The following is a 24,407-nucleotide window of genomic DNA, read 5'->3' on the forward strand; positions in this document are numbered from 1 at the left end:
AGGGCCGAGCCGGGGCAGGCCGGGCGGCGGGGAGGCCGTGCTGTGCTGTGGGGAGCGGGTCCGGGGAACCGGGGCGGGCGGAACAGGGGCTGCGGGGGTGTGTGTGTGTATTGTGGAAGCCCCGCTCGGAGCAGCCGGCGCGGCGGCTCCGGCAGGTGGCACTGGCCGCCTCCCCCGTTCCCCCCCCGGCCCGGGCTCCGCCGCCGCGCTCAGTCCGCCGGCGCCGATGCTGCTGAGCGGAGCGGCGGCCGGCTCGGAGCGCGGCGGCGGCGGGGCGGGGGCCGGCGGGGCCCCGCAGTGTGTGGGCACCATGGCCCGCTGGCTTCGGGAGCACCTGGGCTTCCGCAGCGGCAAACCCGCTCCCCCCGCGCCGCCCAAGCCCGACTACCGCGCCGGGCCGCCGCCGCAGCCGCCCCCGCCGCCCGGGGGCGCCGCCGAGCCGCTGGCCGCCGCCCAGCCCGACATCGTGGCGGCGTACCGGCTGCAGAAGGAGCGCGACTTCGAGGACCCCTACAGCGGGGCGCCGCCGCCCGCCGCCCCCGACGGGCCCCGGTACGTCTCGCCCAAGCACCGGCTCATCAAGGTGGAAGCGATGGAGAAGGTGCCCGTCAGTCCTCCGCCGCCGCCGCTGACACCCGCCACCCCCAGCTCGCCCCCGGCTGGCCCCGAGCCGCCCGACGAGCCACCTCAGGAGGTGAGTGGCCCGGCACAGGCACCCCCGGGGTGCCCCAGCCCCACGGCCAGGGTGGCGGTGGTGGTGGTGGGGCTGCTCTGGGTTGCCCCGCCGGCCCCTCGTTGCCCACTGCCGGGAGCAGGGCCGGGACCCTTGGGACAGGCGGAGCCCGGTCACCGAGGGCTTGCTGGGGCCAGGCTCCGCGGGGTCTCCCACTTTGCGTGCCCCCGTGCAGCACCGACATGCCGAGCACACGTCAGCTGCAGGGGCGGCTCCGGCTTCTCGTCCAGCTCCCGCGGGAGGCAGGTATAATCCCCAGCAGGAAGTGTCTCTTGCCGAAGCGTGAGAGCGCAGGGCCTGCCGGCAACCTTTACCCTTCCCTTTTTGCCGTTTCTTTACAGCCAAGTGCTTGGTGCTCTATAGAGGTGAAGACCTTCCAGCCCGGGAAGGCCCCACCATGGCACAGGACTGTCTCTGGTGGCCTCTGAGGCCGGGGCCAGCAGCCCCGGGCTTCTTTCCACCCTGCACTTGGTGGCGTGGATCTCCCACTGCCCACTTGCCAGGGCCTGCCAGTGCCAGTGGTGGCGGACGGGCTCCCTTGAGCTGCCGTGCTGCTTTGTCAGGGAGACCCAGGGCCTCTTTGTCTGCCATCTCCCAGCCGGCTTCTTTGGGGATGAGAGCGGAGCCTGGTGCTGCTGGTGCCAGAAAGGAGGCAAGAAACGTCCTCGGTGAGAGGCAGGAGCCGGGGAGAAGCGCCCCGTGGGGAGATGGGCTCTGAGCAACACAAGGACCTGGTAGAGGAATAAACCCACCAGGGCTGTGGGCATCGGTGCCAGGCTTCTTTGCGGAGAGGCTGGTGTGGTGAGTGCGCAAATGAAGGCAGGAGGGGTAATTAGTGCCCGCCAGTGCTGCTGCCTGCAAGATGGGGCTTGTCAAGCTTATTCAATGGGATTGCAGATCTGGGTGGCGGAGGGAATGGTGGATACAATGATCCCATCAGTGGTCCTGGCATTCCCACGCGGCACAACAAAACAAGCGCTGGGCAAAACCTGCTCGGGAATATTTTAAGCAGATAGAAAAACTTGTTGCTGTTGGATCTTGGAAAGTTGCTCGTACTGACTAATTGCTTCCAGGAGGTTTCTGGAGGGGCCTTGCATGAAACCCCTTTTGAGCTAGGGTCCTGTACGTTTGCTGCTGCAGGCAGCAGAGGAGGAGGAGGGCATTGGCAGCAGGGACCGGAGGTGCCATTGCAGTGATGCGGTTTGCTGAGGCAGGCTGGATGGTTTTTCTTCCAGAACTGTGGAATCAGAGGGACCAGCAGTGGGTAGTGGTTGTAGGAAGGATTTGGTCTGAGATGTGCATAGGGCTAAGCAGGAGCTGCGGGAAGCGGGGACTGCCAACAGGTACAGCCAAGGGCATCTGAGGGCTGGGGAGAAGCCTGGAAGTTTAGAGAAGAGCCAAAAGCTGGGATACATTTGGGGAAACCCTGCTAACAGCAAGAGGCTGAAGACGACCCTTCATCTTATCCAAGATCGACGGTGATTAGATTATCTCCTGGTCTCCTGCATGCCTCTGTGGGGAGGAGGTTTCTAATTCTTCAGGGTTCCAGTACATGATGGACACAGGCAGAGCTCTGGAGGCTGGCTGAAGCTGGGGATAAGGTGGGAATATTTGATAGTGCATGCAACAGTCCATTAAAAGGGTTCCCCTGGAGGAGCCAGGGAATGTCTGCCACATGGAGTGTCTGTTTTGGGCTTGAGCACCCTTTGCAGCTCCCATCTGCTGGCCTTGACGTTCGGCTGAGTAGTGGGAGGGTTCCCTGCTTGCTGCAAGGTTGTGGTAGTCCTTTCTGGAGGTGGTCCAGGAGGATGGAGGTACCTGCTGGGGGGTTGCTGATGCCTGTGGCTCTTGTTCTTGGTGACAATGTCAAGATGTCCTGGAGCAAGGAAAGCATGCCAGGGCCAGGCTGGAGACTGCTGAGCTCTTCAAGCCAAGATGATAGTTGTGGGAGGGAGTGGGGGTTCAGTGCTTCCATGCTTAGGAAGAGGTGGTGGGCTTAGGAAGAGCAGGTGTTCCCTACTTGCTGCAGAGACTGGGACTTCAGAAAGCCCATGGGTGTGGGCCTTGAGTTGTGGTGATGCTGAAGATGAAGGGAGAAGTACAATTCTAGGTACAGGCAAGGCTGCTGGAGCAGAGAGGGTTTTTGCTAATGATTGACAGTGAAAAAGACTAATAAAATGTGCAGAACAGGGAGGACGAGGATGGACAGAAGTGGAAGGAGCAGCCATCAGTTCCTGGTTGTGTGGTTTGGCTGAGGCTGTGTGGTTTGCTATACAGGCGCTGTGTTGAGGTTGGGGGACTGACCATGTTCCCTGGGAGCCCAGTGCCTGCTGTAGCTGTCCTGACTGTTCTGGAGAACTGAAGATGGGCAGGAGCATCTTTGTAATGGTGTCCCTCCTGCCTGGGCCATGTGATGCTCTGCCATCATAGCATGAGTTGTCCCACCTTTCTGCCTCTCATGGGATTTGCAGCATCTTGTGGGGATGTGCTTAGAGCGAGCTCTGCAGTGGCTCCTGCTCCTTTACAAATGCTTGCTGGACATGGTGGGGACCAGCACAGGTCCTTCTTCATCTGCTTGGTCTGGGCAGTCCTTTCCCTACAGCAGTGGACAACAGACTGGCCCTGTATGGCTTGCCTGAGCGAGGCAGATACCCCAGAGGTGTCTTCTTTGCCGTGTTTGAATTAGGCGTGAGGAGCAATGCCACAAGGATGCAGTGGAGAGAGATTTGGTGAGGGACCTCCCTGCTTGGGGACGCCTACACCCAGGGCGCAGTGTGCTTGGGGATGAGGTTGGGCATCTGTCTGGGGATGGCTTTGCCTCATGCCTGCTGGAACCAGCCGCTGGTGTTTGCTGGGAGTGCAGGGTCAGTGCCGTGGGGTGTGGGAACGCCAGCCAGGAAGCTCTTGGGCGTGTGTCTTTCCTGTGAGAGCCTCCCCGAACTGAGTCATCCTGTGCAATGCTATGCTGTCTGGCCCACACTCCCTCCTCCTGTGGCAAAGGTGCAGCTGTGGGTTCACTGTCTGGCCCAGCCGTTTCCCTAGGGCAGGGGGCTGGACCCTTTTTGGAAGGCCAGCACTTGATTTGCTTTTGGGTTTGGCTTTGGTGTCCACTGAAAGCCAAGCTGCAAGATGGGTAAAACTGAGGAAATTTTCACCTGACAGAAAGAACAAAGTAAGTTTGGTTGTAACTCAGAGTTGCTCCAGCATGAAACCCAGCAATCTCCTGGGGGGACCCCAAACACGCTTTATCTCCAGGGCAAGAAACTTGTTTATAAAGTAAAGGATCTCCCCAGGTGTCCTCTCAGAACCTCTCTGTAGAGTGGAGCATCATGTTGTGCAAAATGTGGGGGCAGGTGGGATGTCTGTAGGCAAGATGGGGTGCAGAGCCCCTGCTCTGCCCTGGGATCTCTGTGTCTCAACTGTGAACTCTCTTGAAGAGCCACTGTCTGTCCCTGGTGGGCAGCATAAAAACTGTTTCACTGTGAGAACCCAGTGATGATCTGTCCCTTTGCCTTAATTTTCTTTTGGTTTTCTTTTTTTTTCTTACAGTGGACATAAATAATAGGGCAAGAGCAGCCTCGGTACTGCAGCAGGGACCTGGGTGTGCACTGCCACAGCAGACAAATGCGTGAAAAACACTCGCGTGCACAGAGAGGACGTGCATTCAAGTGCTGGTGGTGCCTGGCTACTCTGCACCCAGAGCTGTCTGGGGTTGGTGGCTTTGCATGTCAGGCGTGTGCTTTGCACCCAAATTATTTCAAATCTAGCCAAGCTTGTGCTGTGTGTGAGCGGGTGATGCCCTGATACCCGGGCATCTGAGCGGTGTGCTGGGATTGGCCAGGCAGTGAGCAGCTTCCTCTGTGACATGGGAGGTGAGCAAAGCATGGTAATGCCTGGCCTTTGACTGGAGTGGGGCAGGTCTGAGGCACCACTGGGAGCTGCCCTGCCTGTGGCTTCAGCCCCCTCTTCCGCTGGGGGAGCGCCTCATGCACCGCGGCTGCCGCAGAGCGCCCCACGCAGCTTGCAAAATCCAGCGCTTGGATTAGGAATTGTCAGAGATGCAGTTTCCCAGGCAACTTTAATTCGGCCCCATGTGCAAGGGCATTAGGATGCAATTGGTAATTGCGTGATCCCCGCTGTTTGCCCTCTAAGAGCCCTGCCCCATTCCTGGTACTGCGTGAAGCCTCCAGCCTCTCCAGCCTTGGGACTCAGGCTCTCACTTGCTTTATGTGCGTCCTGAGGTTGCAGTATTCCTGGAGACAGTTAGGAGTTCCCTTCCCAACTTTTGCATTGCTCTCCACTGTAATATCTGGCCATTTAAAAAAGAAATGGGTTTACGTTCTTGGCACTGTGTGGTGGGGAGGCTCAGCTCCTACGGAGAGTCATCCTTGAGGATTAAAGCTGGTATGGCAAAACCCCACCATACCCAGGGAGCCATTGATCTGAGCCATTTGCTCTGGGTCTGAGCTAAGCCCAGCAGATCCCATCTAACTGCTGCTGAGCACCTCTGCAACTCCCTGCAAGCAAAATACCCAGTTTTAGGGCTCTCAGCAGAGATGTGTTGGGATTCTCAACCATCCTCTGCTTTCTAGACCTGGAGCTGGAGCATCTGAGTGGGGGCCGCCCTGTGAGCTTGCTGGGGCTCATGTGACCCTCCCTCCCTAGGAAGATAGACCCAGGCACTGAGGAAATACAGAGGGGGCTTTCCTCTGGTTGGGAAGCACAATCACCGCTTGTGGAGAAGCCTCTCAGCTGCTGAGCTGCTGTGCTGGTGCCCTGTCTTGTCTGAAGCTGCTCTGTGTTTATGGGGTGGGAGAGGGGGGATCCAGGGCCGGCACCAGCAGCAAGCTGGGTCTACGTCTATCTAGCAGAATGCATCTAGGAAATAGAGTTCATGGCAGGTTTGAATGTGGGCAGGTTGGGCTTGGGGCAGGAGGAATGAGCAGGCCAGGAGGGTCAGCAAACTGTGTTTCCCAGCCCTGCAGCACATGTGGAGCTGTGAGAGCTCTTCGCAAAAGGTGAGCATTGGGCATGGCACTGCCCATCCACCTGTCTTGCAGCTGCTTGCACTTCAAGCCTGTGCATTTGTGCATGTCGGGATGCCTGCCTGCGTGCTTGCGCCTCCCTTGGCACTAGCACATGTGCGAATGAGCTGTTGCTGGTGTGGGGCTGTGCTCTGCAGGTGTCACTTGCGGCAGAGGAAAAGCTTCTTTGCAGGCTTTTGCCTGCAAAAGCCCGATCCAAAGCAGCCCACAGGTTCTCCCAGCTCTTTGGAGTGGTGGGCGCTGATCTGCCCTCGGGATCTCGCAGACAGAGGGTGGGAAGCACCCGCCTGCTGGAGGCTGAACCTGTCTTTGCCTTGGAGAAGAAAAGGGTCTTTAGAAAACAGAGGGGCTTCCCACAGTGAATTTGCAGTCACTGTTGCTCATCTTCCCCCACCCCACAGGTGTTAGGTCAGGCGCCAGCGACCAAGCAGCTGCAAAAGTCACCAGTAACCTAGATTTCCCTGGGGGATTTCGCCCCAGTGGTGGCAACGAAAGGGCTGCAGCCCCCTGGGCTCAGCATTGCCCCTTGGTGTTCCTGGTGTCTGTCAGTGGCTGAGCAATGCTGTGTCTTCCTCAGATAATGGAGGTGAGAGCAGATTTCCTGTCTTCCAATGCAAAGCCAGGGGCTGGCTGTTCCTGCAGCCCCATCCCGGCTTGCTGGCACCGGGCCCTGCCTGCAGAGCCAGCGGGACGTTTTGCTTTTTCTCTCATCTGGCAGAGGCCGATACCCTGAGCAGCCATCTGTCCTGCTGCTGCCTTGCAGAGGGGTGAAAGCGTCTGCTTGCTCTCATGTTTGAACCCTCTTTGCACTTGCCTGGGGTGGCTGCAAGGCCTGTTGGCTGGCAGGGTTGGCTCTGGGGATGATGTTCTGCTGCTCGCTCATGCCCCAGTATGGAGGGGCCAGGCTTGGAGAGCTGCCTCAGCTCCCCACTGCATTGGCCACCCCAGGGAGCGTGGAGCTGAGACATTTACGGAGGATGCAGTGAGCTGGGGTACAGGGAGCTGCGATACTCCTGCAGCTTGGAGGGATGTGAAGGCTCAGGGCTGTGTGGAGGTGTTTACAGCTCCAGTTCCTGTTCCCTTTTCCTGCTGGGTTTTGGTGCTCAAGGCTATTGTCGGGCCGTTTTACACAGGAAGGAGGAAGAAGTGTTTTGTTTTAAGCTGATTATGGGAGCTGGAGGGGAATGCGCGAGTGGCCCTGGTCTCCAAGGCTGGCCAGGAGAAGGGACAGCATGGCAGTGAGGACAGAGCCTGATGCCGAGTGGAATTAGGCAGCCGCCACACCGTGCTCAGGCTGTTTGGTGCTTGCTATAGGAGCGCTGTGTAGCTCGCGTTGTGGTGACAAAACCCATATTACTGGATGGTCCAGCCTAGGGTTTGCATCCTGGTGGGTGAGCAGACCCTGGCAAAGGTGCTTGGGTGCACTCGGACCCTGCTGGAAATATTTCCTGGCCCCATTTTGGGACCAGGCTTTTGGGCTGGAGGTGGTGTGTACAGCTTCAGGCTTGCCAGAGGCTGTGGCATCATGTGATGGGGTGCTGGAGCAGACGTGTGGCTCCAGCGCTGGAGGGGATCAAGCTCTGGGACACACCCCATATCCTACTGCAGGATTGTTTCCTTTTTGCTAGTAAAGGTAAACCTTGGGCTTTTTTTGATGTCCCTGTGACATGGCACTTGAGAGGCTCCTGGTCCTGCTTCCCAGTGACTTCTGATAGTATGGAGGAGCCTGTCTTGTGTTACTTGGGACATGAGTTGGGATGTTGCAGGGGCCTGGGAGGGAGGGGAGAAGAAGCTGTAGGCTGCAGCCCTTTTAAGAATGTCTTCAAATGAGCCTGCAGGAGCCCTGGAAAATAACCAGTGAGTTCCCAGTTGTGCCAGTGTCAGCTGACGCTCTTGTACTAAGATCTGTGCCCCTTCTTTACCTTGGGTGAGGAAATGTGGCTGCATGCAGGGAGAGCATCTGGGTGCGATGGGAGGGGGTGACACTGCCGGCAGCCCTGCACCATGGCTGGAGGCCTTGCCAGGGTGTCTGCGCAGGCAGTGCCAAGCTGATGGTAAGGGAGGCAGCCAGGCTGCCTTCTGCTCTGCTTGGCTCTGTCCCAGCTTTCGGGACAAAGGCTGGAGCATTTCCACAGCTGAGTGCCGGTGCCTGGAAAGCCGCCGGCTGCTAGCACCTGCTCTACAGGGCTGCCATGATGCGGGCTTGGGGTCCCGGCTGCCACTCTGGCTGCTGCTAGCAGAGCTCATGGTGAGGTTTCAAGGGTCTTCAACTGGTCCCTGACCTCCCCCAAAAAAGCAGGGAGTACCCTAACCCTTCTCCTACCCTTCCCCTCTTCCAGCTGGCTGTCTTGGAGGACTACGCAGATCCCTTCGATGCGGCGCAGGTGGCTGGTAGCCAGGCAGGGCTGGAGAAGGTGATGGAGAATGATGGATACATGGAGCCATATGAAGCCCAGAAGATGATGGCTGGTAAAGTGGAAGGCTCTGTGCAAAGACCACTCTTTGTGCCTCTGATGCCTGCTGTGTGAATTTGGTGGCCATTGTACTCTGTTCCTTGCAGTCTGTGATGGCATTGGGTCTTCCAGACAGGGCAAACCTGGGCAATCGCTGTGGTGGTGCACGCTGCTTTTGCAGGCAAATTTTCACAGTTTTAGCCGAGTGCAATGGGCTTGCTGTAGCCAGAGCACTTGCAAAGGCCACCCAAGCAATAAAGGCCCCTTGATATTTCTGCCTGCAGTGCTGTCCCCCAGGACCACAGTGTGTGCCTGTTTGGCTGAGCCAGGAGAGATCTGACATTTGATGCATGCGTCTGGCATAATGCTAAGATGGATGTGGGAGCTGTTTAATTCAGTTAGGACTGGGCCAGAGCATGCTGTTGTCTGCTGCAGCAGTAGGGTCCCCAGTGGGCTTGTTTATGGCTGCAAAGGAGGTGAGGGGAGAGTGTGCACTCCTGAAAGCATTGCTGTTACCACTCCAGTGCACGCAGGGTTGCAGCGCTGGCTTGTGTGCTCCAGGCTCTGGCTCTGCTTTACAGTCCCATGGTTTTGCTGGAGTGAGTGGTTTCTGGAAAGCTCATGCGGCTTTTTGGACAAGATCGTTTCATTTCTTGGAAAAATGAGCAAGTGGTGAAGAGGCTGCTTGTGTCTGTGGGAAAGACTTTTGTACTGCTGGTGCGAAGGGCATTTTATTAAACTAGCCACTTTGGGTGTCCAGGGAAGAAAACCCAGTCCTGCTGCTCGCAGGGAATCGGGCTCTGGGATGGTCTGTCCCCAAGGATCCTGCTTTGCAGGGCCGTCTGAGAGTGGGGATGTTGTACTGTGGGGCAGAAGGCATCTTGGTGCTGTGACTGCTCAGGACCTGGCTGCCCAGCAGTTCCCCTGCTTCTGGCAGGTGCTTTCTCAGGTTTGGGGGGTTCTCCTCCATCGCTGATTCTCCCTACCCGATGTCACCTAGCAGGGCTTTGGGGACCATGGTTGGGCTGTGCTGGGCAAAAAAGCTCATGGTCTTTTCCCTCTTCTTGGGCTAGAGATCCGCCAGAAGGGCTTACGGGAGGCTCCTGTGCGGCCGCTGCACCTCTACGACACACCCTATGAGCCTGTGCTTGGTGGGCTGGACATGGACAGTGACCGCCCAGCTTGCCCCAGGCAGTCCCGGCTGCCTGAGGATGATGAGCGGCCACCAGAGGAGTATGACCAGCCCTGGGAGTGGAAGAAGGAGCGCATCTCCAAAGCCTTTGCAGGTGAGTGGTGGGGGCAGCTGTAAAGGATGAATAGCAGCCATAAAGCAACTGATGCTGCATTGTGTTTTGCAGGGGGGAAACTGAGTCCTTGAGGTTCCTTTGTCTTTTGGGGTTCAGTAGTGTTGGCCTCTGCATTTCCGTGGCTTGGGGAGCACCCACGTACTTGCAGAGGCTGTTCCTCTTCAGCAGGGAGCAAGGTTGGGTGGAGTGGTGGATAGAGCTTCCTTGGCAGCCTGTCCAGAGCCCATCTCGTTGCCTCTTCCCCTTCTACTGATCACAGTCTCTGGTGCAAACTGACACACCCCCCCCGAACTGCAGGGGAGAGGCTCAGCTCTGGGCTCGAGCAGATCCCTTCTCCCTCAGGACAGGAGGAGAGCTGGGTGCTCCCCCAGGAGCCTTTGGCTAGGTGATCGTCCAGCTCCGTGACCTATTTATCTGTGCTGTGGGATCAATTGTGTTTGTGTTTGTTAATGAGGAAATCCATGCTGTGCATTAGCCCTGGCTCCTCCGCTGGTACTGGCTAATTGCCACACTCTTATCGAGGATGCATTTTAATTGCAGCAGTGTGTGTCTGCGCTGCAGCCAGTGTGCGCAAGGTGCTTGAGCTGGTAGTTACTGGTGCTGTGCAGGGATGCTGGTGGAGAGAGAGATGTGGAGACTTGGGCTTGGGAGTGGTTCACCTTTTGGGTTTGGGCTCTGTGAGCTGAAGATGTGTGTCCTGGGCTCGATGCTGTGGCGTCTGCTTGTGCCTGGGGTTGTGCTCGTGCCGCTGGGACTCAGCCAGGTGTGGGGCTAGTACTGGTGGCATGTGCTACCGAGGATTCAGTCTGTTGGGCTCCGTCATGAAATGCAGTGCACTGCCGGGCTGGGTTTGAGCTGAGGGATCTGCGCTCTGGATTCTGGTGAATGAGCCACCTTGCTCGATGTCTCTGTGTGGAAGTGGCGTGTTCACAGGCCTAGCTTGCACGTGGATGCACATGGGTGCACCCCAGGGTGCTTCAGGCTTGCTCCAAGTCCTGATGGAGCCAGGTTGCTGTGCCCTGGGCCTCGTTAGGATCTGCTGCCTGTTTTCTTCCAGAGCCAGAGCAGGCCCTGCTGTGGCTTGCAGGATGTTTCTCCTCTTCTGCAATGCTGGGCTTTCTCTGCTGGCCCTTTTCCCCCCTTGGGGGGCCTGCAAGGGCCCTGCTGATGGGCACCCAGTACTGGCACAAAGGAGCAACCTGCTGGTGCCTGGCAGGGAATGTGGACCCTGTGGGGTGGCTGGGAAGCTCCCAGGGTGACAGATGCACAGGCAGGACAGATGGCAATGGGATGCTTGGCCAAGGTTCCCCAGTCTCATGTGCACGTGGGACAGGGGTGATTGCAGGGTCCCCCCCACCCCAGAGAGGGTCGGCTGGGAAAGCTGATGGAGGAGCAGGGTCTTTCCTATGGGAATGTGCCCCACGTCAGGCCTGTTCCTCCTCTGTGCTGGGGAGGGAATGAGATGGTTATGGTGGCATAGGGCTCCCGGGAATTTAGTCCTCAGGTCTTTCCCCCACAACTGCTCTCCTTCTCCATGGGCCTGGTGTTGCTGATGGTTTTTTCTAAGCCCTTTCTTTCTTTCTTTCTTTTTCTCTTTCTCTCACCCCTAACCCCTGCCACCTCCCTGCCCCCCATCCAGTTGAAATCAAGGTCATTAAAGACCTGCCATGGCCACCACCGGTGGGACAGCTCGACAGCGGTGAAAGCCCCCTGGACGGTGAGTCCAGTGCCTCCGTCCCTCCGCAGCATGGCCAGCCCAGCTATGAAGACGCCAACGGTGGGTCTCGCGTGACAGTGGGGTGTCCAGGGGGGCTGTGGCCAGCGCTCGCTGGACCCTGCCTTGCTGCCCCACTGGTGCCGGGATGCTGCGATGCCTCAGAGCTTGTCCAGACCTGGCAGGGCTCTTCCAGCTGTCTGTGGGCGCTGCCAGACATCCATCCTCCTCCTCCACCTTTCCCCCAGCTCCTCCTGGCTCATTTACTTGTCCTGTGCTGGATACCAGACATTTGTCCTTGCCTCTTCTGCATCTTCTCCAGCTCCACAACACCTCTTTGCATGCAGCAGCCAAGCTGCACCAGGGGATTATTTGGTGGCAGAGATATTACCTTCTCTTTTGTTCTCTCCTCTTTGACTCCAAATTCCCAATTGATGGCTGCTTTTATGGTCTTCTTGACAACTGCTCTGAGCATTTAGCTGATGTTTTCTTGTGACTCTTAATACGCAGATCCCTTACAGGTGTGGTAGCAGCTAATTCAGATCCTGCTGCTGAGGTTGAGGTTGTTTTTTTCCCCCATGCGCCTCACTTCGTCATTTAGTGCTGCTCTGTTTCCTCCGCTATTTTATTACCGTACTGCTCAGTGGCAGGAGGTCCCTCTGGATTCTTCGCTCTCGTTTTTCCTATCCTGAACAGCTAAATCTCCCAGGCATGCTTTGTCATCTCAGGTTTGCCTTGTTGTCAAGTCCGTTTTGTGTGTGCCGAGTGGCAGAGGCCCTGTGTAAATCCCCCTTGGACTCCACTAGCAGTCTCGCTTATGAAAGCCAGATATTGCTGCTTCTCTTTTGACCCATTATTAATATTTTTAAGGACTTTGCTGTTATGCTGTCGTGGATTAGGTTTTTGCCAAGGGCATTAGGTGGGGGGGTTGTTGAAAACCACCCAGGCTTTCAGGGCTGGACTGGTCTCATTCATGTGCTGCTGCTCCTGCGGGGAACTGGGATGGATCTGTGAGACGTGACTTTTTCTCTGCAAACTGGCAGCTGCGCCCTGGCATGCTGCGTCTGCCTGTGCATCACTAATGCTGCTCCTGGTAGACACCGGGACATGCCAGGTGCAAATGTCTGATTTCCTTATCTGCATTTACCCAGATCCCTGCAGAGCTTTGTTAAAAAAAAAAACAAAAAACAACAAACCAAAACCAAACCAAATCCAACAGCATGGCTTTTGCTGCCTCCCAGCTGGATTTGAGCATGAGGCTGTATGTGACAGCTGATTTTGTTGCTGATCAAAGGGGCACCCCAGAGCAATGTGGCTGCTCTGCCAGGCCCACATCAGGGTACTGTCCCAAACTCATAGGGATTCTAAAGGCTGAGATCAGTCCAGAAAAAGAAACATCTTGGCAGGCAGAAACTTCCTGATCCTCTTCCTACAATGAATGCAGGTGTCAAGAAATATTAATTTTTTTGCTACACAGCCTCCTCTCTTCCCCCATCATTTATTATCCCCACAGTTGCTCTGACATGCATTCTGCCCCTGATGAACACATCAGTTTGTCATTTTTCCTGGTTTTAGCGACACAGCGTCTCTTTTTTTTTCCTGACTTGCTTTGTTGTGTTAAGTTTATCTTGCCAGACTTTTCATATCATTTTCTACTTCCACTGTCTGGGGGCGACTTGAACTTCTTGAAGAATATCTTCTTACTCCTAGGGGCTTGTTTTTAATATCCTGTTTAATCATGCACATGCCTCTGCCTCTCTCTGACAGGTGCAGTGCATTTCTTGTGAGCCTCTAACATGATGACTTTGTGCCGCCAGCAAACACTTCGGTGTTTTGTTGTCTGGCTTTTTAACGATAGCCCCAATTTTTTAAGGTGATGACTTGAAATTGAAGCCTGGATATTATGTACAAGGGCAAGCCTGGCCAGTGAAAAGCCAGACTGCTGCAGAGGCAGGGCTTGTCAAACCCTAATGCTGGGTACCTCCTCCCCAAGCTCCTTCTCAGGGGGTTTTAAGCCATGCTAAGCTGCAGAGGATTTTGGCTGGGTTTCCTTTTGGCCGCCTTCCTTTCTTCTCAGTGCTGGGGCGGGGCTGGAGACCTGCTTGCCTGTGCAGGGCCCAGACAGGGTTGTTCTCAAATAGCTATCTTAGGGGATGTCCTGCTAGAGAGAAAAATGTCCCTCTCTGGGTATTTTCTGCCTCTGCCCTGCAGCAGTGTGGCCTTGCATTGCTCTGCTTTGCTGCCGGGGCTGGCCGGGGGGATGCTGGAGCATGCCCTTGCTGCCTGCAGAGATGGGGGTGCTCCGAAAGTCTTGTCCCTGCCCGGAGCCCTGGTGACCAGCAGTGGGCAGGAGCCTGAGCCAGGACCAGCCTCCCCAGCACATCGAGGAGGGGAAGCTGCCCAGCTGGGGAAGTCCAGCTTGTCCTGGGGGTGAGGGGAGCTGCGGCACCTGGCTGCCTCCGCAGGGTGCTTGTGCTTCCACAGGGCGCCTGTGCCTCCGTGGCATCAGCCACTGGGAGCCTCACGTCAAGGCAGCTCTATTGGATCGATAAGTAATTTGTGCGAGGGGGCTTGTGTTGCAGGGGAGCAATAATGAACTCTCTGGAGGTGGGAGAAACAATATTGTTATTGCTGAAATCATCCTGCATGGAAATAATAGTTGGCGGGAGGCTGGGTCCCTGGAGCATGTCTCGGTTAATCCCCCGCCACTCCCCGGGCAGCATGCACCAGGCTGCTGTCTTTGTCAGTGTGCGGGGGCCATGGTTGGGCTGGTGCTGGGCAGGCGGTTGTGTCGGGGAGGGACCTTGCAGTTGAAATGTCCCATTCTCACCTTGGGGAATTATTTTTTTCACCCCAGGAGGTTTACTTGTGCTGGCAGAAATGTGTCCACCATTTCCAAACTGACTGTTCCCTTTAGCTCCATTTCCCCCCTCCTCTTTTTTTTTTTTTTAATTTAATTTAATCCCCCCCCCCCCCCCCCCCCAAGATTTAGAGCCTGTCCTTACTGCTCCTCACTTAACTCTATGCCGCAACTGCTGAATCTTTGGTTGCATTAGCAAAACCTCTCTGAGCTTTTGAAGCCTCCCTGGAAAATGTTTCCAGGGGCTCAGGTGCTGTGAGGACCCGACCTGTCTATCCTGGGACACTGCAGTAAGCAGCAGTCCAAGAGCTGCCCTGCCCTTGCTTAAAGGGGGAGGGGACCTAGTGTGATGTGATGTGACATGCTGTGGCTCTTTCTATGGGCTCCCCCCAGGGGGGGAAAGCTGGGAGCCCAGCCTGTCCACCTGTCTCTGCTGTCAGCTGTGACACGTGTCTGTCTTGCAGGTCCATCGGAGGGGCTGGGGTACAGCCGCACCTCACCCTGCAGGGAGGAGAAGGCCAGGGCTGCCCTCAGGCATGGCTCCAGCAGCCTCAAGAGCACGAAGACACTCATCACTGAGCCTGGCCCTTTTGTTGGGGAGAGAATTGACCCTGCCTTGCCCCTAGAGAGCCAGTGGTGAGTCCTGCCTGCCCCAAGCGCTGCCCAACCCTTCCACCTGCTCCAGGATCCATGTGGCCATGCCATGAGGACCCCTGGGGCAGACCTGCTTCTTTCCTTCTCCCCTGGCCCTGTGTTTTTGCCTGCTTGTCCCTGCTGCCCTTCTCACAGTCATGGTGTCCCCATGTACCCTCTGCATCCCCGCAAGCTGCCCAGCAGGAGCTCTGTCCCTTGCCCTCCAACCCTGGTGGTGCCACCCACATCCCTGACCTTGAACATGGCTGCTGTCCCTGGGGGGGTGCCCGGGGTGCTGGTGTTGCTGCTGCCGTGGGGCAAAGTCCTGTCTGGGGTGTCCACTCTCTGCCTGGCACAGCCCGTCCCTCTCTCGCCTGCAGCTGGTACCATGGGGCCATCAGCCGGACGGATGCGGAGACGCTGCTGAGGCTGTGCAAGGAGGCCAGCTACTTGGTGCGCAACAGCGAGACCAGCAAGAACGACTTCTCCCTTTCCTTGAAGTGAGTGAGCCTGGGTGGGGCTGGGGGGGTTGCGGACTCACAGCAGAGGTGACCCAGTGCTGTGGGTAACCCCTTGTGGGTGGGTGCCCCATGCGAATGTGTGCCTGTGCCGATGGAGTAACTGAGATGACCATGGGGTGGTCAGAAATAGCTGGAATGTGAAGTCTGCACTTCTCCATGGTGTGGCACAGGCTTCTGGTTTGGTGTCTGGCAAAAGTATCTTGGGAGGGCTTGTAGATCTAGAGACACGCTGCTCTATGCTTGGGAGTTTTAGTAATCCCTCAGTTGGATAAAATGATGTGCTCACTCAAATGTGTCTGGTTACAACTTCCAGCTCTGGCTTCTTGTTACACCATTTCCTTTTTTGTTTTTTTGTAGCTTAGTTTCATGGAAAATAAAGTTAGTGTGATCCCATTGTTGATGGAAATGCAGGTAGCCATCCCTGCCTTCCCAGCCCTGTAACCACTGAAGCCCTTGCTCAGCGTGATGTACAGAGGGCATTACGCTGCTTTGGTTTCCCAGCGGGGATGCCTCACCCCCACAGCATGGCTTGGTTTCTGCCTGGGTTCTTGTGGGGGATGTTTGCACCCTCCCCAAGTTTTCCAGATTCCTTTAGTGCCAAAACTGCATGAAGCATCGCTGCACATGTTCTGCCAGAGAGAAGCTGCCCATAGCTCCTTATCCAGCTCTTTTGGGACTCTTGGGGCAGACTAAACCCAGGAAATCAAAGCTGTTACTGTCCTGAAGATGATGATGGATTAGCAAATACCTCCTTGCCCTCCTGCTGGACAAGTATATTAGCTCTGTTCCCAGCAGATGTGAAAAAAGTATTTACTGAGCACTTTAGTCATCTCTGCCCAACAATAGGCCATGTATCCCTGTGCTTTTCTCAATATACTTTGTTTCCCCGGTGGTCTCTGTACCTGCATTGCTCCCTGGTGGTTTCAGCCTCCCCTGTTTATTTCCCAGTGGCACAGTTGTGAATTAGATTGCTCCATCTCTCTCTTTTTTTTTTTTTTTACACTTTTTTGCTGCCTTCAGCACCAAACCAGGGCAGAACTTTAGCTGAAAATACTTTCTTCTGCACTTGTAGCTTTCAGATCAGGCAACAGACCTTTCCAGAAAAGCTCTGGTTTTTTCTTCAGAATTTTTACCGATGTTTTAATTTTCTCAATATTTTTTCCTTGCCCTGGCTTGCAACCAATTTTGAAGCAACAGCTTCTGCTGGTTGTATTTGAGGCTGTGAAAGGTCCTCTCAGCCATCGCCTCGTGGGTGGCATTAGTCAGCATGTATGTTGGAGAACCTGGGACGTGGCATTGGGGTTGTGCATGGGCCTTCCTCCCTTGCCATCATGGGTGCCCCCTTCCATCACCTCTGTACAAGCTAGTCACCCTTTTCTTTGGGGTTTTTTCCTTACTTCTTACTCCCCATCCTTAGCCTCATGGCAAAATCCTCTTCTCAAATGGAATGTGTGGTTAGGCTGTGGCCCTGTGGCAGCGTGCCACCTCCCCAGAGAAGACTGCAGCCCATCCAGGAGGTGCTCAGGCATTGCCTGTTCACTGCCCATGCTTGCAGAGAGCCCGCAGCCTTGCGAGCATGATTTTTACACTGTTGTCTTTCTCTGTAGACTGTTTTCAAGGAAAATCCTCTGGGATGCTTTTTATACAGCTGTAAGGTGACTGTCTGCATATGTCTTTTCTTTTTTTTTAACTCTTTCCTTTTTCCCTTGAAGAAGGAGGTGCAGCTGAGGAGATGGTCTGAAAGAGAGCTCTTGTGCTGACTTAAAGCCCCTCTGTGCTGCTTTAAAGGAAAAAAAAATATACATGAGAGCAGCAGGAGTGGCTGTACCCATATGGTGTCAAGTAGTCGGAAGGATTTAACCCTGCTGTGACAGTCCTGGCTGATTCAGGCTAGCAGCCCCGGGGGTTGCCTGTTGTGGGCAGGGTTGTAGTGTTGCCTGAAATGCTTGGGGAATGAGTCCCTCCTGGCTTGCACTTCTGTTAGAGTGGCTGAGGCTATGCTGCAAAGGTTTGAGTCCTTCCTCATGTCTGTAAGATGCTCGGCAGGAGCAGTGCCTGCCCCTTGTCCTCATCCCATCCCCACTGCTGGCTGTGAGGCTGTTGGATTTGCAGCATGCTCCCTTGGGCATATCTCTGATGCTCTGGTCTCAGTTACATCCCTCAGCTTGTGACAGAGCCCCAATGAGTGATTTGGGCAAAACACAACAAGCATCACCTCTGTCGACCTGTATGGCAGTGCTAAGGCTCTGGACTGGCACTGATCCTGCACTGGGGTCCTGTGTGTCTCTCCCTGCTGGTGCTAAGCAAGGGCTGGGTCCGCCTGCAGACAGGGTGCAGCGCCAAAGGCAGCACCTGTGGGCAGCTCTGTGTGTTAGCAGTGCGACTGTGTGCAGGATAAACCCATGCACCTTCATGGGGTGCCATGTATGGTGCCGCCCCCACAGCTCTTCCCTGCACCCCACTGCTGGGACTCAGGATGCGGCTGGCTATCGCTTTTCCTTGGCCCCTGGCAGGGGGCTGCAGCTCTCCCCCCTGCCCTCCCTTGGGGCGGTCAGCTCCCTGCCTCTCTGCTAAATGGATTGCAAACCCATTCTGCTAATGTAGACAGGCTGTCCATTATGGGCGCCATCTCCAGCTGGGGGGATGGGACTGGCCTGTGCGATGCTGGAAGGGGCTCAGCATTGCTGATGAGGTCCTGTCTGCTTTTAAGTCATCAATATTTTGCCGTAATGTGCATTCCAGACACTGCAGACAGGCTGTGGCTCTCCTCGGAGACGCAAATTAATAGCAACAGGGCCATTAGCCCGTCACTTGGAATCAGTGCTTGTGGCAGGGTCTGCCTGTGCAGCCTCACATGGCTCCGTGCCCATGCTGTGCCGGGAAATGGCCTCTCTATGCTGAGTGGGTTTTATGGAGTATGCAGTGTTGGTGTGGGAGGGGTAATGGGCTGCGGGCTGAAGGACAAAATCCTGCTTTGCCACAGTGAGGCTGGGGATACATGAGCCATGGTCCTCCTCTGTGAACATGGCGGTTGCAAAAGGGGTTTTGCCACTTGCAAGGGGTGAAAGCTGCTGCCCTTATGTCACCCTGCAGCGAGAGCCCCTGCTGCTCTTGCCTGGGCTGTGCCCTTGCTTCCCTGCCTGCACGCACCCACCCCAGCCTTGGGCATTGTCCTTGTCCCCGGATGGACCACTCATACCCCACTGTGTGGCTGTGCTCCCTGCAGGGGACACAGTGCAGCATGGCCAGCCATGTCTCTCCCTTGCACTGTGGGCTTTGTCTGGAGTCAGCCAAGAGCTGCAATGGGGCGGGCAGGGCTGAGGCTGGGGACAGGAGCCAGCAGCGTCCCCCTCAGCTGTAGGGGCAGGCTGCTTGTCTTGGGGGGTGCAGGAGCTGATGGGATGCTGGGGCCAACTACACCTGTAACCCTGCCTCAATCTCTCCTTGCAGGAGCAGCCAGGGCTTCATGCACATGAAACTGTCCCGGACCCAAGAGAATAAGTACGTGCTGGGTCAGCACAGCCCGCCCTTCGACAGCGTGCCAGAGATCATTCATCACTATGCCAGCCGCAAGTTGCCCATCAAGGGGGCTGAGCACATGTCCTTGCTTTACCCAGTGGCTATCCGCACCCTATAGTCCTCACCCACCAGGAGCCAGGCTTGAGGCTGGATGCACCCGAAACTGGCCTGTCCACAGGGCCAAGCACTACCGTGCCAAGGACAGGCTCTGGACCAGCAGCCCATGGGCAGCCCTCTGGGCACAGACGGCACTGTTGGGGATTGCTGCAGCTGGACCCCTCATCCCGCTCTCTCAGAGGGGCTCCTGTGCGCTGGTTTGCCTGCTGGGATGGCCCCAGGGTGCTCCCTCATGCAAAGAGCTGAGAGGGGCTCACTGGCTGCCCCCTGCCCTTGCCTGCCTCCAGGCAGAGCTTGGGATGGAAGGACTGGAGCTGGGGCCTTGGAGAGGCCTGGAGGGGGCAATGTGTGGGAAAAGGGGGATACATAATCCGTTAACAGGCCTGAGGTGCCTCCATGAGGGTGTCTGGCTCTGCTTACAGGACAGAAAATGGCTGTGCCCGCAGGTGAGGAGGCTGGGGGTGGGGGCGGGGGGCGAGCAGGGGGCCAGGCCAGCAGTGACCCCCACCCCCACGGGTGCTCGGTACTCACTGCCATCCTTTGCCAAATGTAAATAGTTACTGGTCTTGGCCATGCATGCAGCACTACTGCCTAATAAAGCGGTGCATGGTCGCCTCCTGCTCCATGTGGACAGCGCACCCACATCCCACAACATTGAGTGGGGGATCAGTGTGGCAAAATGGCGGGGAGGGGGATTTTATTACACAAAAGCTCTAAGTGAATTGATTTTCCCTTTGCTCTTGTGTACACTGAGACCTGTGTGCCCAAGCAGATCAGCTAGCTCACTCGTCTGAGACATGGGATGGGGGATGTCAGTGGTCATGTCCTTGCTATGTCTTTGGGACCCTTTGTGGGCAGCAATGAGCTGATTTTGGACTTGCCTGTTATTCCCTGGAGAACGGAGTGCTCTTAGGGATCTTTTGTGTCCTTGTTTTCCTTCATCCCTTGTAAATCTTAGGCAATATCCCTAAATTTCACAGACCTCTTGTTCTCCTCCTCTGGGTGACTCCATCCCTGTTCTTTGTCTTCCTGACACCTTGTCTTTGGGCCAGCTTGCTCCTTCTCTTCATTTGGCTGAAGCTACATCTGGTGCTCTGTAGCATTTAATGCATACGTTGCCTTTTAACCTTGTCCCTAATGTTGCTTGCTAACTGTACTCATGCACGTACATTTCCTCCATCCATACTTCAGGCTAAGCGCAGACTCCCTGTTACTCCCCTGCAGCATGTTCCTTTTCCCCTCTGCTCCCCAGGTGTTCTGGTGTGCTCAGCAGAGGGGATGGCAGCTGCAAATTCGCTGCTGGACCAGCAAAACCTTTTGCATCAGTGGAGCAAAGTGCTTGGGGAGTTAGTGGCATGTGTTAGCAGTGGCTTGATGAAGGGTTTGTGAAAAAGCACCATCCTCCCCACTGCCTGCTCCCAGGAAGGAGCTGCTCCTGCAGGTTTGCTGTTGGGCACAGCGGTTATTGATGGGACTGTGTGGACATTGCATGGGTGAGCGCTGCAGCCACAACAGGAACCCTGCTCTACCATCCTGGGCTCTGGGGTATTCCAGACATAATCTGTAGCTGGGAGATTGCTGTCCCAGCTGCACAATATGGCTTTGAGCTGCTGTGGGGACCATCAGGCACGGCCAGTGTGGTCCCTGAGTGCAGGCTGCAGTTGGGAGCCTGCAGAAACTGTGTTGGTTTGTTCCAGGATGCCTCAGCCTCTACCGCTCCTTAAAAGGCAGCAGTTTGAGCTCATTGAGCACCCGGTGTCTCCTTACAGCCCTGCTTGGCTGCTGGCAACTCTCTGGCTGCTTCTCTCCATCCCAGGGAGGCATCTTGTCCAGTGGGAACAGAGTTGACTGCAGCTGGAGGGTTTTTCTCCCAGCAGTGCCATACCAGAGCCTGCAGAAAGGCCTGGAGATGCAGAAATCTGCATCTTGAGGTGCCCTTGCTGCATTTGAAAGGTTTCAAGGGCCCTTAGCAGCCCTGCTGTGCCCTGACAGCTCCAGCACATCCAGAGTATCCTAGGGGATACTCTGCCTTCTCTGTGGCTGTGGCTGGCAAAGCTGAGGCTTCTTGGGTCCATGCAGCCAGGGAATGAAAGCAGAGGAGAGCCTCCCCACATATTCTGTTGTGGGTTTTTTTTTTTGTTTTTTTTTTTTTTTTTTTTTTTTTTTTTTGTTTTTGTTTTTGGGTTTTTTTTTTTGTTTGTTTTTGTTTTTTTTTAGAAACTGGCAGGGAGCAAACTGCCTGGCAGCCAGTGCTGGCTGTAGCAGTGAGCTCACTGTGTTATGGTGAGATCCTGCTCAAGCAGCCTGGCTCCATCTCAGGGGCATCCCTGCTGAGTGCTAAGGGGTGTGAGACCTGTGTGCACCACACCAGCTCCCCAGAAACAATCACAGACCAGCAGGACTGCTCTGGAACTGGGCTTTGTGTCCAAGTGCTGCTAAGCAGCTCTCAATCCTTCTTGTGGCAATTACATCCCTCCTCAGCCCTCTCTCCTCTAGGCTGAAGAAGCCCAGCTCCTCAAGCATCTCCTTGTGCATGTTCTCCAACCGTGACCATCCTAATGACCCTCTGCAGGACTTTGTCCTTGTACTTGGGGTCCAAAATGGACACAGTATCCAGATGCAGCCTCACCAATGCCAAATAAAGGGAAACAACCACTTCCTTTGACCTGCTGGCTACAGTCATATGATAACTTAGGTTGGAAAGGACCTCAGGAGGCCTCTAGTCCACCCTCCTGCTCCAACAAGTGTTAGCATTGACCAGAGTAAAGAAGGGTTTTTTTTTCTGAGAGCAGCAGAACTGCCCTAAACACAGATACATTTTTTTCCCCCTCTTCATAGCATTACCAGGAGGGACTGGGCACCATGAATGAAGAGGGCTGCAAATTCACTGCAACCTGAGGGAAACACCTCCAGCCCAATGGAGCCTCCAGCTCTATGTGGGCCCTCATGTGTTGGAGGACGTCCAACAAGATGGAGGAGCAGGATGCAGAGCCATAGCAAAGAGCCAGCCCACACCTTGACATCAGGTCAGGGGATGGATGTGATCTCAAATGGGGCAGATGCAAGCAGGTCCTGGGTCCTGTTTGGACCTGGGGAGGTCTCATTTTTGAGATTCCCACAGAAAGTATTGGAAGACCCACTCTGGGTCTGGCTGGTGCATTGAATCCTCTGTGATGTGAGCTGATCAGGATGTACACAGAAAATTTGGATTGAATCTCTCTTGTAAGGGTATTTTAGTGCTACCTTTTGCTGTCACATGACTGAAATGAGTGTTGTTTGGAAATCAGAGGGGGGGCAGCTGTATGACAGAGCTAGAGTGGTGACTGGGGGATCCCCATTCATGAGGGTACTAACCCCAGGACCAACAAGGGCCTCAGCAACCTGATATAGTTTTGAGGTTAACCCTGTTGGGAGATGAAGGTTGATCAGAGACCTTTGTCTGTAGCAATTCCCAATCCATGTGTCCCGGCAATCCTCTGTTCTCTGTCCCTCTTCCCTGCAAGTGAAACAGCTGTCATTCATAGCCTGATCTCTAGTCCCTTGCTAAGCCCTCCATAATCGCCAAGCTGTTTTAGCATGCTGCAGGCCCTGATAATGAATGAAGTAAGTTTGTTTCGTAATTGGATTAGCACTGCTGGGAACACTCTTGCATGGCTGTCAGGGCTGAGCTGGCGTGGCCCCCAAGCCCTGTGCTGCTTCGTGTGGTTGTGGGCCAGCTTGGGGCTGCGCTTACTCCTGCACAGGACTTCACTGGCCAAAAGATATAGTCTTGCAGGAGGAAGGCAACCAAGAGGGGTGAAAGGCTGATTCAGGGCAAAATTTGAGCTTGCCTTCCTTGGAAGCTGGGGTGTGTTTGCTGGAACTCTTGTCATAGTCCCTCATGTCTCCCACCTGCTGGAAATGAAGCACTTGGGTTAGATTCAAGCCCAACATCAGCCTCATCGCCCACCCCAGCACAAGGCATCAGGGCTCCTGAACACCTCATAGGCTGGAGAGCATCATGAGTAACTGATCCTTGTGGGACTGGGTAAAAACCTCAGATGAGTGTAGGGTGTGGTCCACCATCCATGCCCCCTCCTTACCCCTCTGGCCTGGAGAAGTTCCCTTAAGCCCAGGCCTAATGATTAGTTTAAAACCCCAGGCCTAGCAGTGATGCCTAAGTTGCTTGAATGTCACTGAAAACACAGTGCCCTGTATTCTGTCTCCCACCACAGCAATCTGCAGAAGGATCAAATTACCCAATAACTCAGCTGCCAATGTTTATAGCGAAGGAGAGAAATTTGTTCCTGATCCCTGCAGGCTACCACCAAAGCGTGCAGTGTAGCACATACATAGCATGCACATGCATGTGGCACACACATGGCCCAACTGAATGCCTCCTTTGAAATCTGCTCATAAAGACCAATGTGTCTGACACAAGGGGCAAGTTTCCGTTCCTAACGCAGAGACCACCCTTGCCCTGTCCCTTTGGTATGCTTGCCCAGCATCGTCTCAAATCAGTTACTTGCTCCTGGTACCCTATTTGAAAATTGTCCCAAAGCATCCATACCTGGGTCCTGTTGCCTCCACCTCATTTTCAGTCTACGCTTGTGAGCAGTTCTCTCCTTTTGTTCGCACAATTTTGGAGGCACGTCTCCAAAACAGCATGCTCGGGCAGATCTCCCAGGTGAGATATTCCCAGTGTCTTGCTGGTGATGTGGCTGTGTCCCTCCCAAAACTGAATCCCAGGCATGACGACTCCACACTCCCAGCCCTGCACTGCTTGCTATTAACATTAGTGGGGTCATCCCAATACTAGGGTAGAGGAAGAGTGCTAGAAGCATCTCTTTGCTCAGAGACACCCTTTTTAATACAATCTATCATTTACTTGATTAGCTGGTTCCTCCTCTGCTATATCCATACCCATACCCCTGACTTCCAGTATTGGAAACTGGTTCATACTGGGTGGCAAATCAAACTCCTTCCTTAAATCTAACCAGCCTAAATGCCTGCATCGCCTTGTCTAAGTTAATTATCAAAGAAAAATCATTACATTACACTGAGACAATGCATCTGTGATAAATTCTGTTTCCATTTGCCTTCCTCTCTTGAATCTGGGTTTCCTTAAAAAAAAGCTCAGAAGGGGATGAAAGTCTATATGTGTTTTAATCCCTCTTTTCCCTTTTCTGGCCATAGGAGGCACATTTGCTGCATTTGTTTGCTGTTTGAGTCACATCAAGGTTATCCTAAATATGGTCCTTCCTTCACAGTGAGGTGACCTTGCTCCTTTCCTCCCCAGTCTCATGCAGCACCTCCTGGTTGACCCTCATCTCATGCATTCAAAGTGTGTCCTCATCTGGTGGTCCTGCCTCAGGAATTCCCTGTCCTTCACGTCATGCTCTGCCTGATGACCTGCACAACTACAAGTCTTTCTCTTATTTTCCAGGATAAATGTATGCATGCTGAATTTTTCTCCATTAAATGGCAGCACACAGCAAGTCCTGATCTGTGCTTGCATGGGACCGA

The 24,407-nt window shown here is 55.0% G+C and overlaps 1 protein-coding gene across 7 annotated transcripts; it reads left to right on the plus strand.

Annotated features, from left to right (window-relative positions):
• On the plus strand, positions 1-24,407 carry SHF (Src homology 2 domain containing F). 7 transcript variants are annotated; one of them, XM_064456972.1, is made up of 9 exons: positions 4-694; positions 8,118-8,247; positions 9,305-9,517; positions 11,178-11,315; positions 14,577-14,748; positions 15,126-15,245; positions 18,717-19,348; positions 21,741-21,928; positions 24,181-24,265. In XM_064456972.1, exons 1-7 carry the CDS (start codon positions 227-229, stop codon positions 18,901-18,903), a joined length of 1,428 nt encoding a protein of 475 aa, XP_064313042.1. In that variant the 5' UTR covers positions 4-226; the 3' UTR covers positions 18,904-19,348; positions 21,741-21,928; positions 24,181-24,265. The 7 variants fall into 7 exon arrangements, with proteins under 7 accessions (XP_064313043.1, XP_064313045.1, XP_064313042.1 ...); XM_064456973.1 differs by lacking the exon at positions 21,741-21,928 and having other exon boundaries at positions 1-694; positions 18,717-18,767; positions 24,181-24,407; XM_064456975.1 differs by having other exon boundaries at positions 1-694; positions 18,717-18,767; positions 21,741-24,379.

This window comes from Phalacrocorax carbo, chromosome 7 (genome assembly GCF_963921805.1).
Source record: "Phalacrocorax carbo chromosome 7, bPhaCar2.1, whole genome shotgun sequence".
Classification (NCBI taxonomy): domain Eukaryota; kingdom Metazoa; phylum Chordata; class Aves; order Suliformes; family Phalacrocoracidae; genus Phalacrocorax; species Phalacrocorax carbo.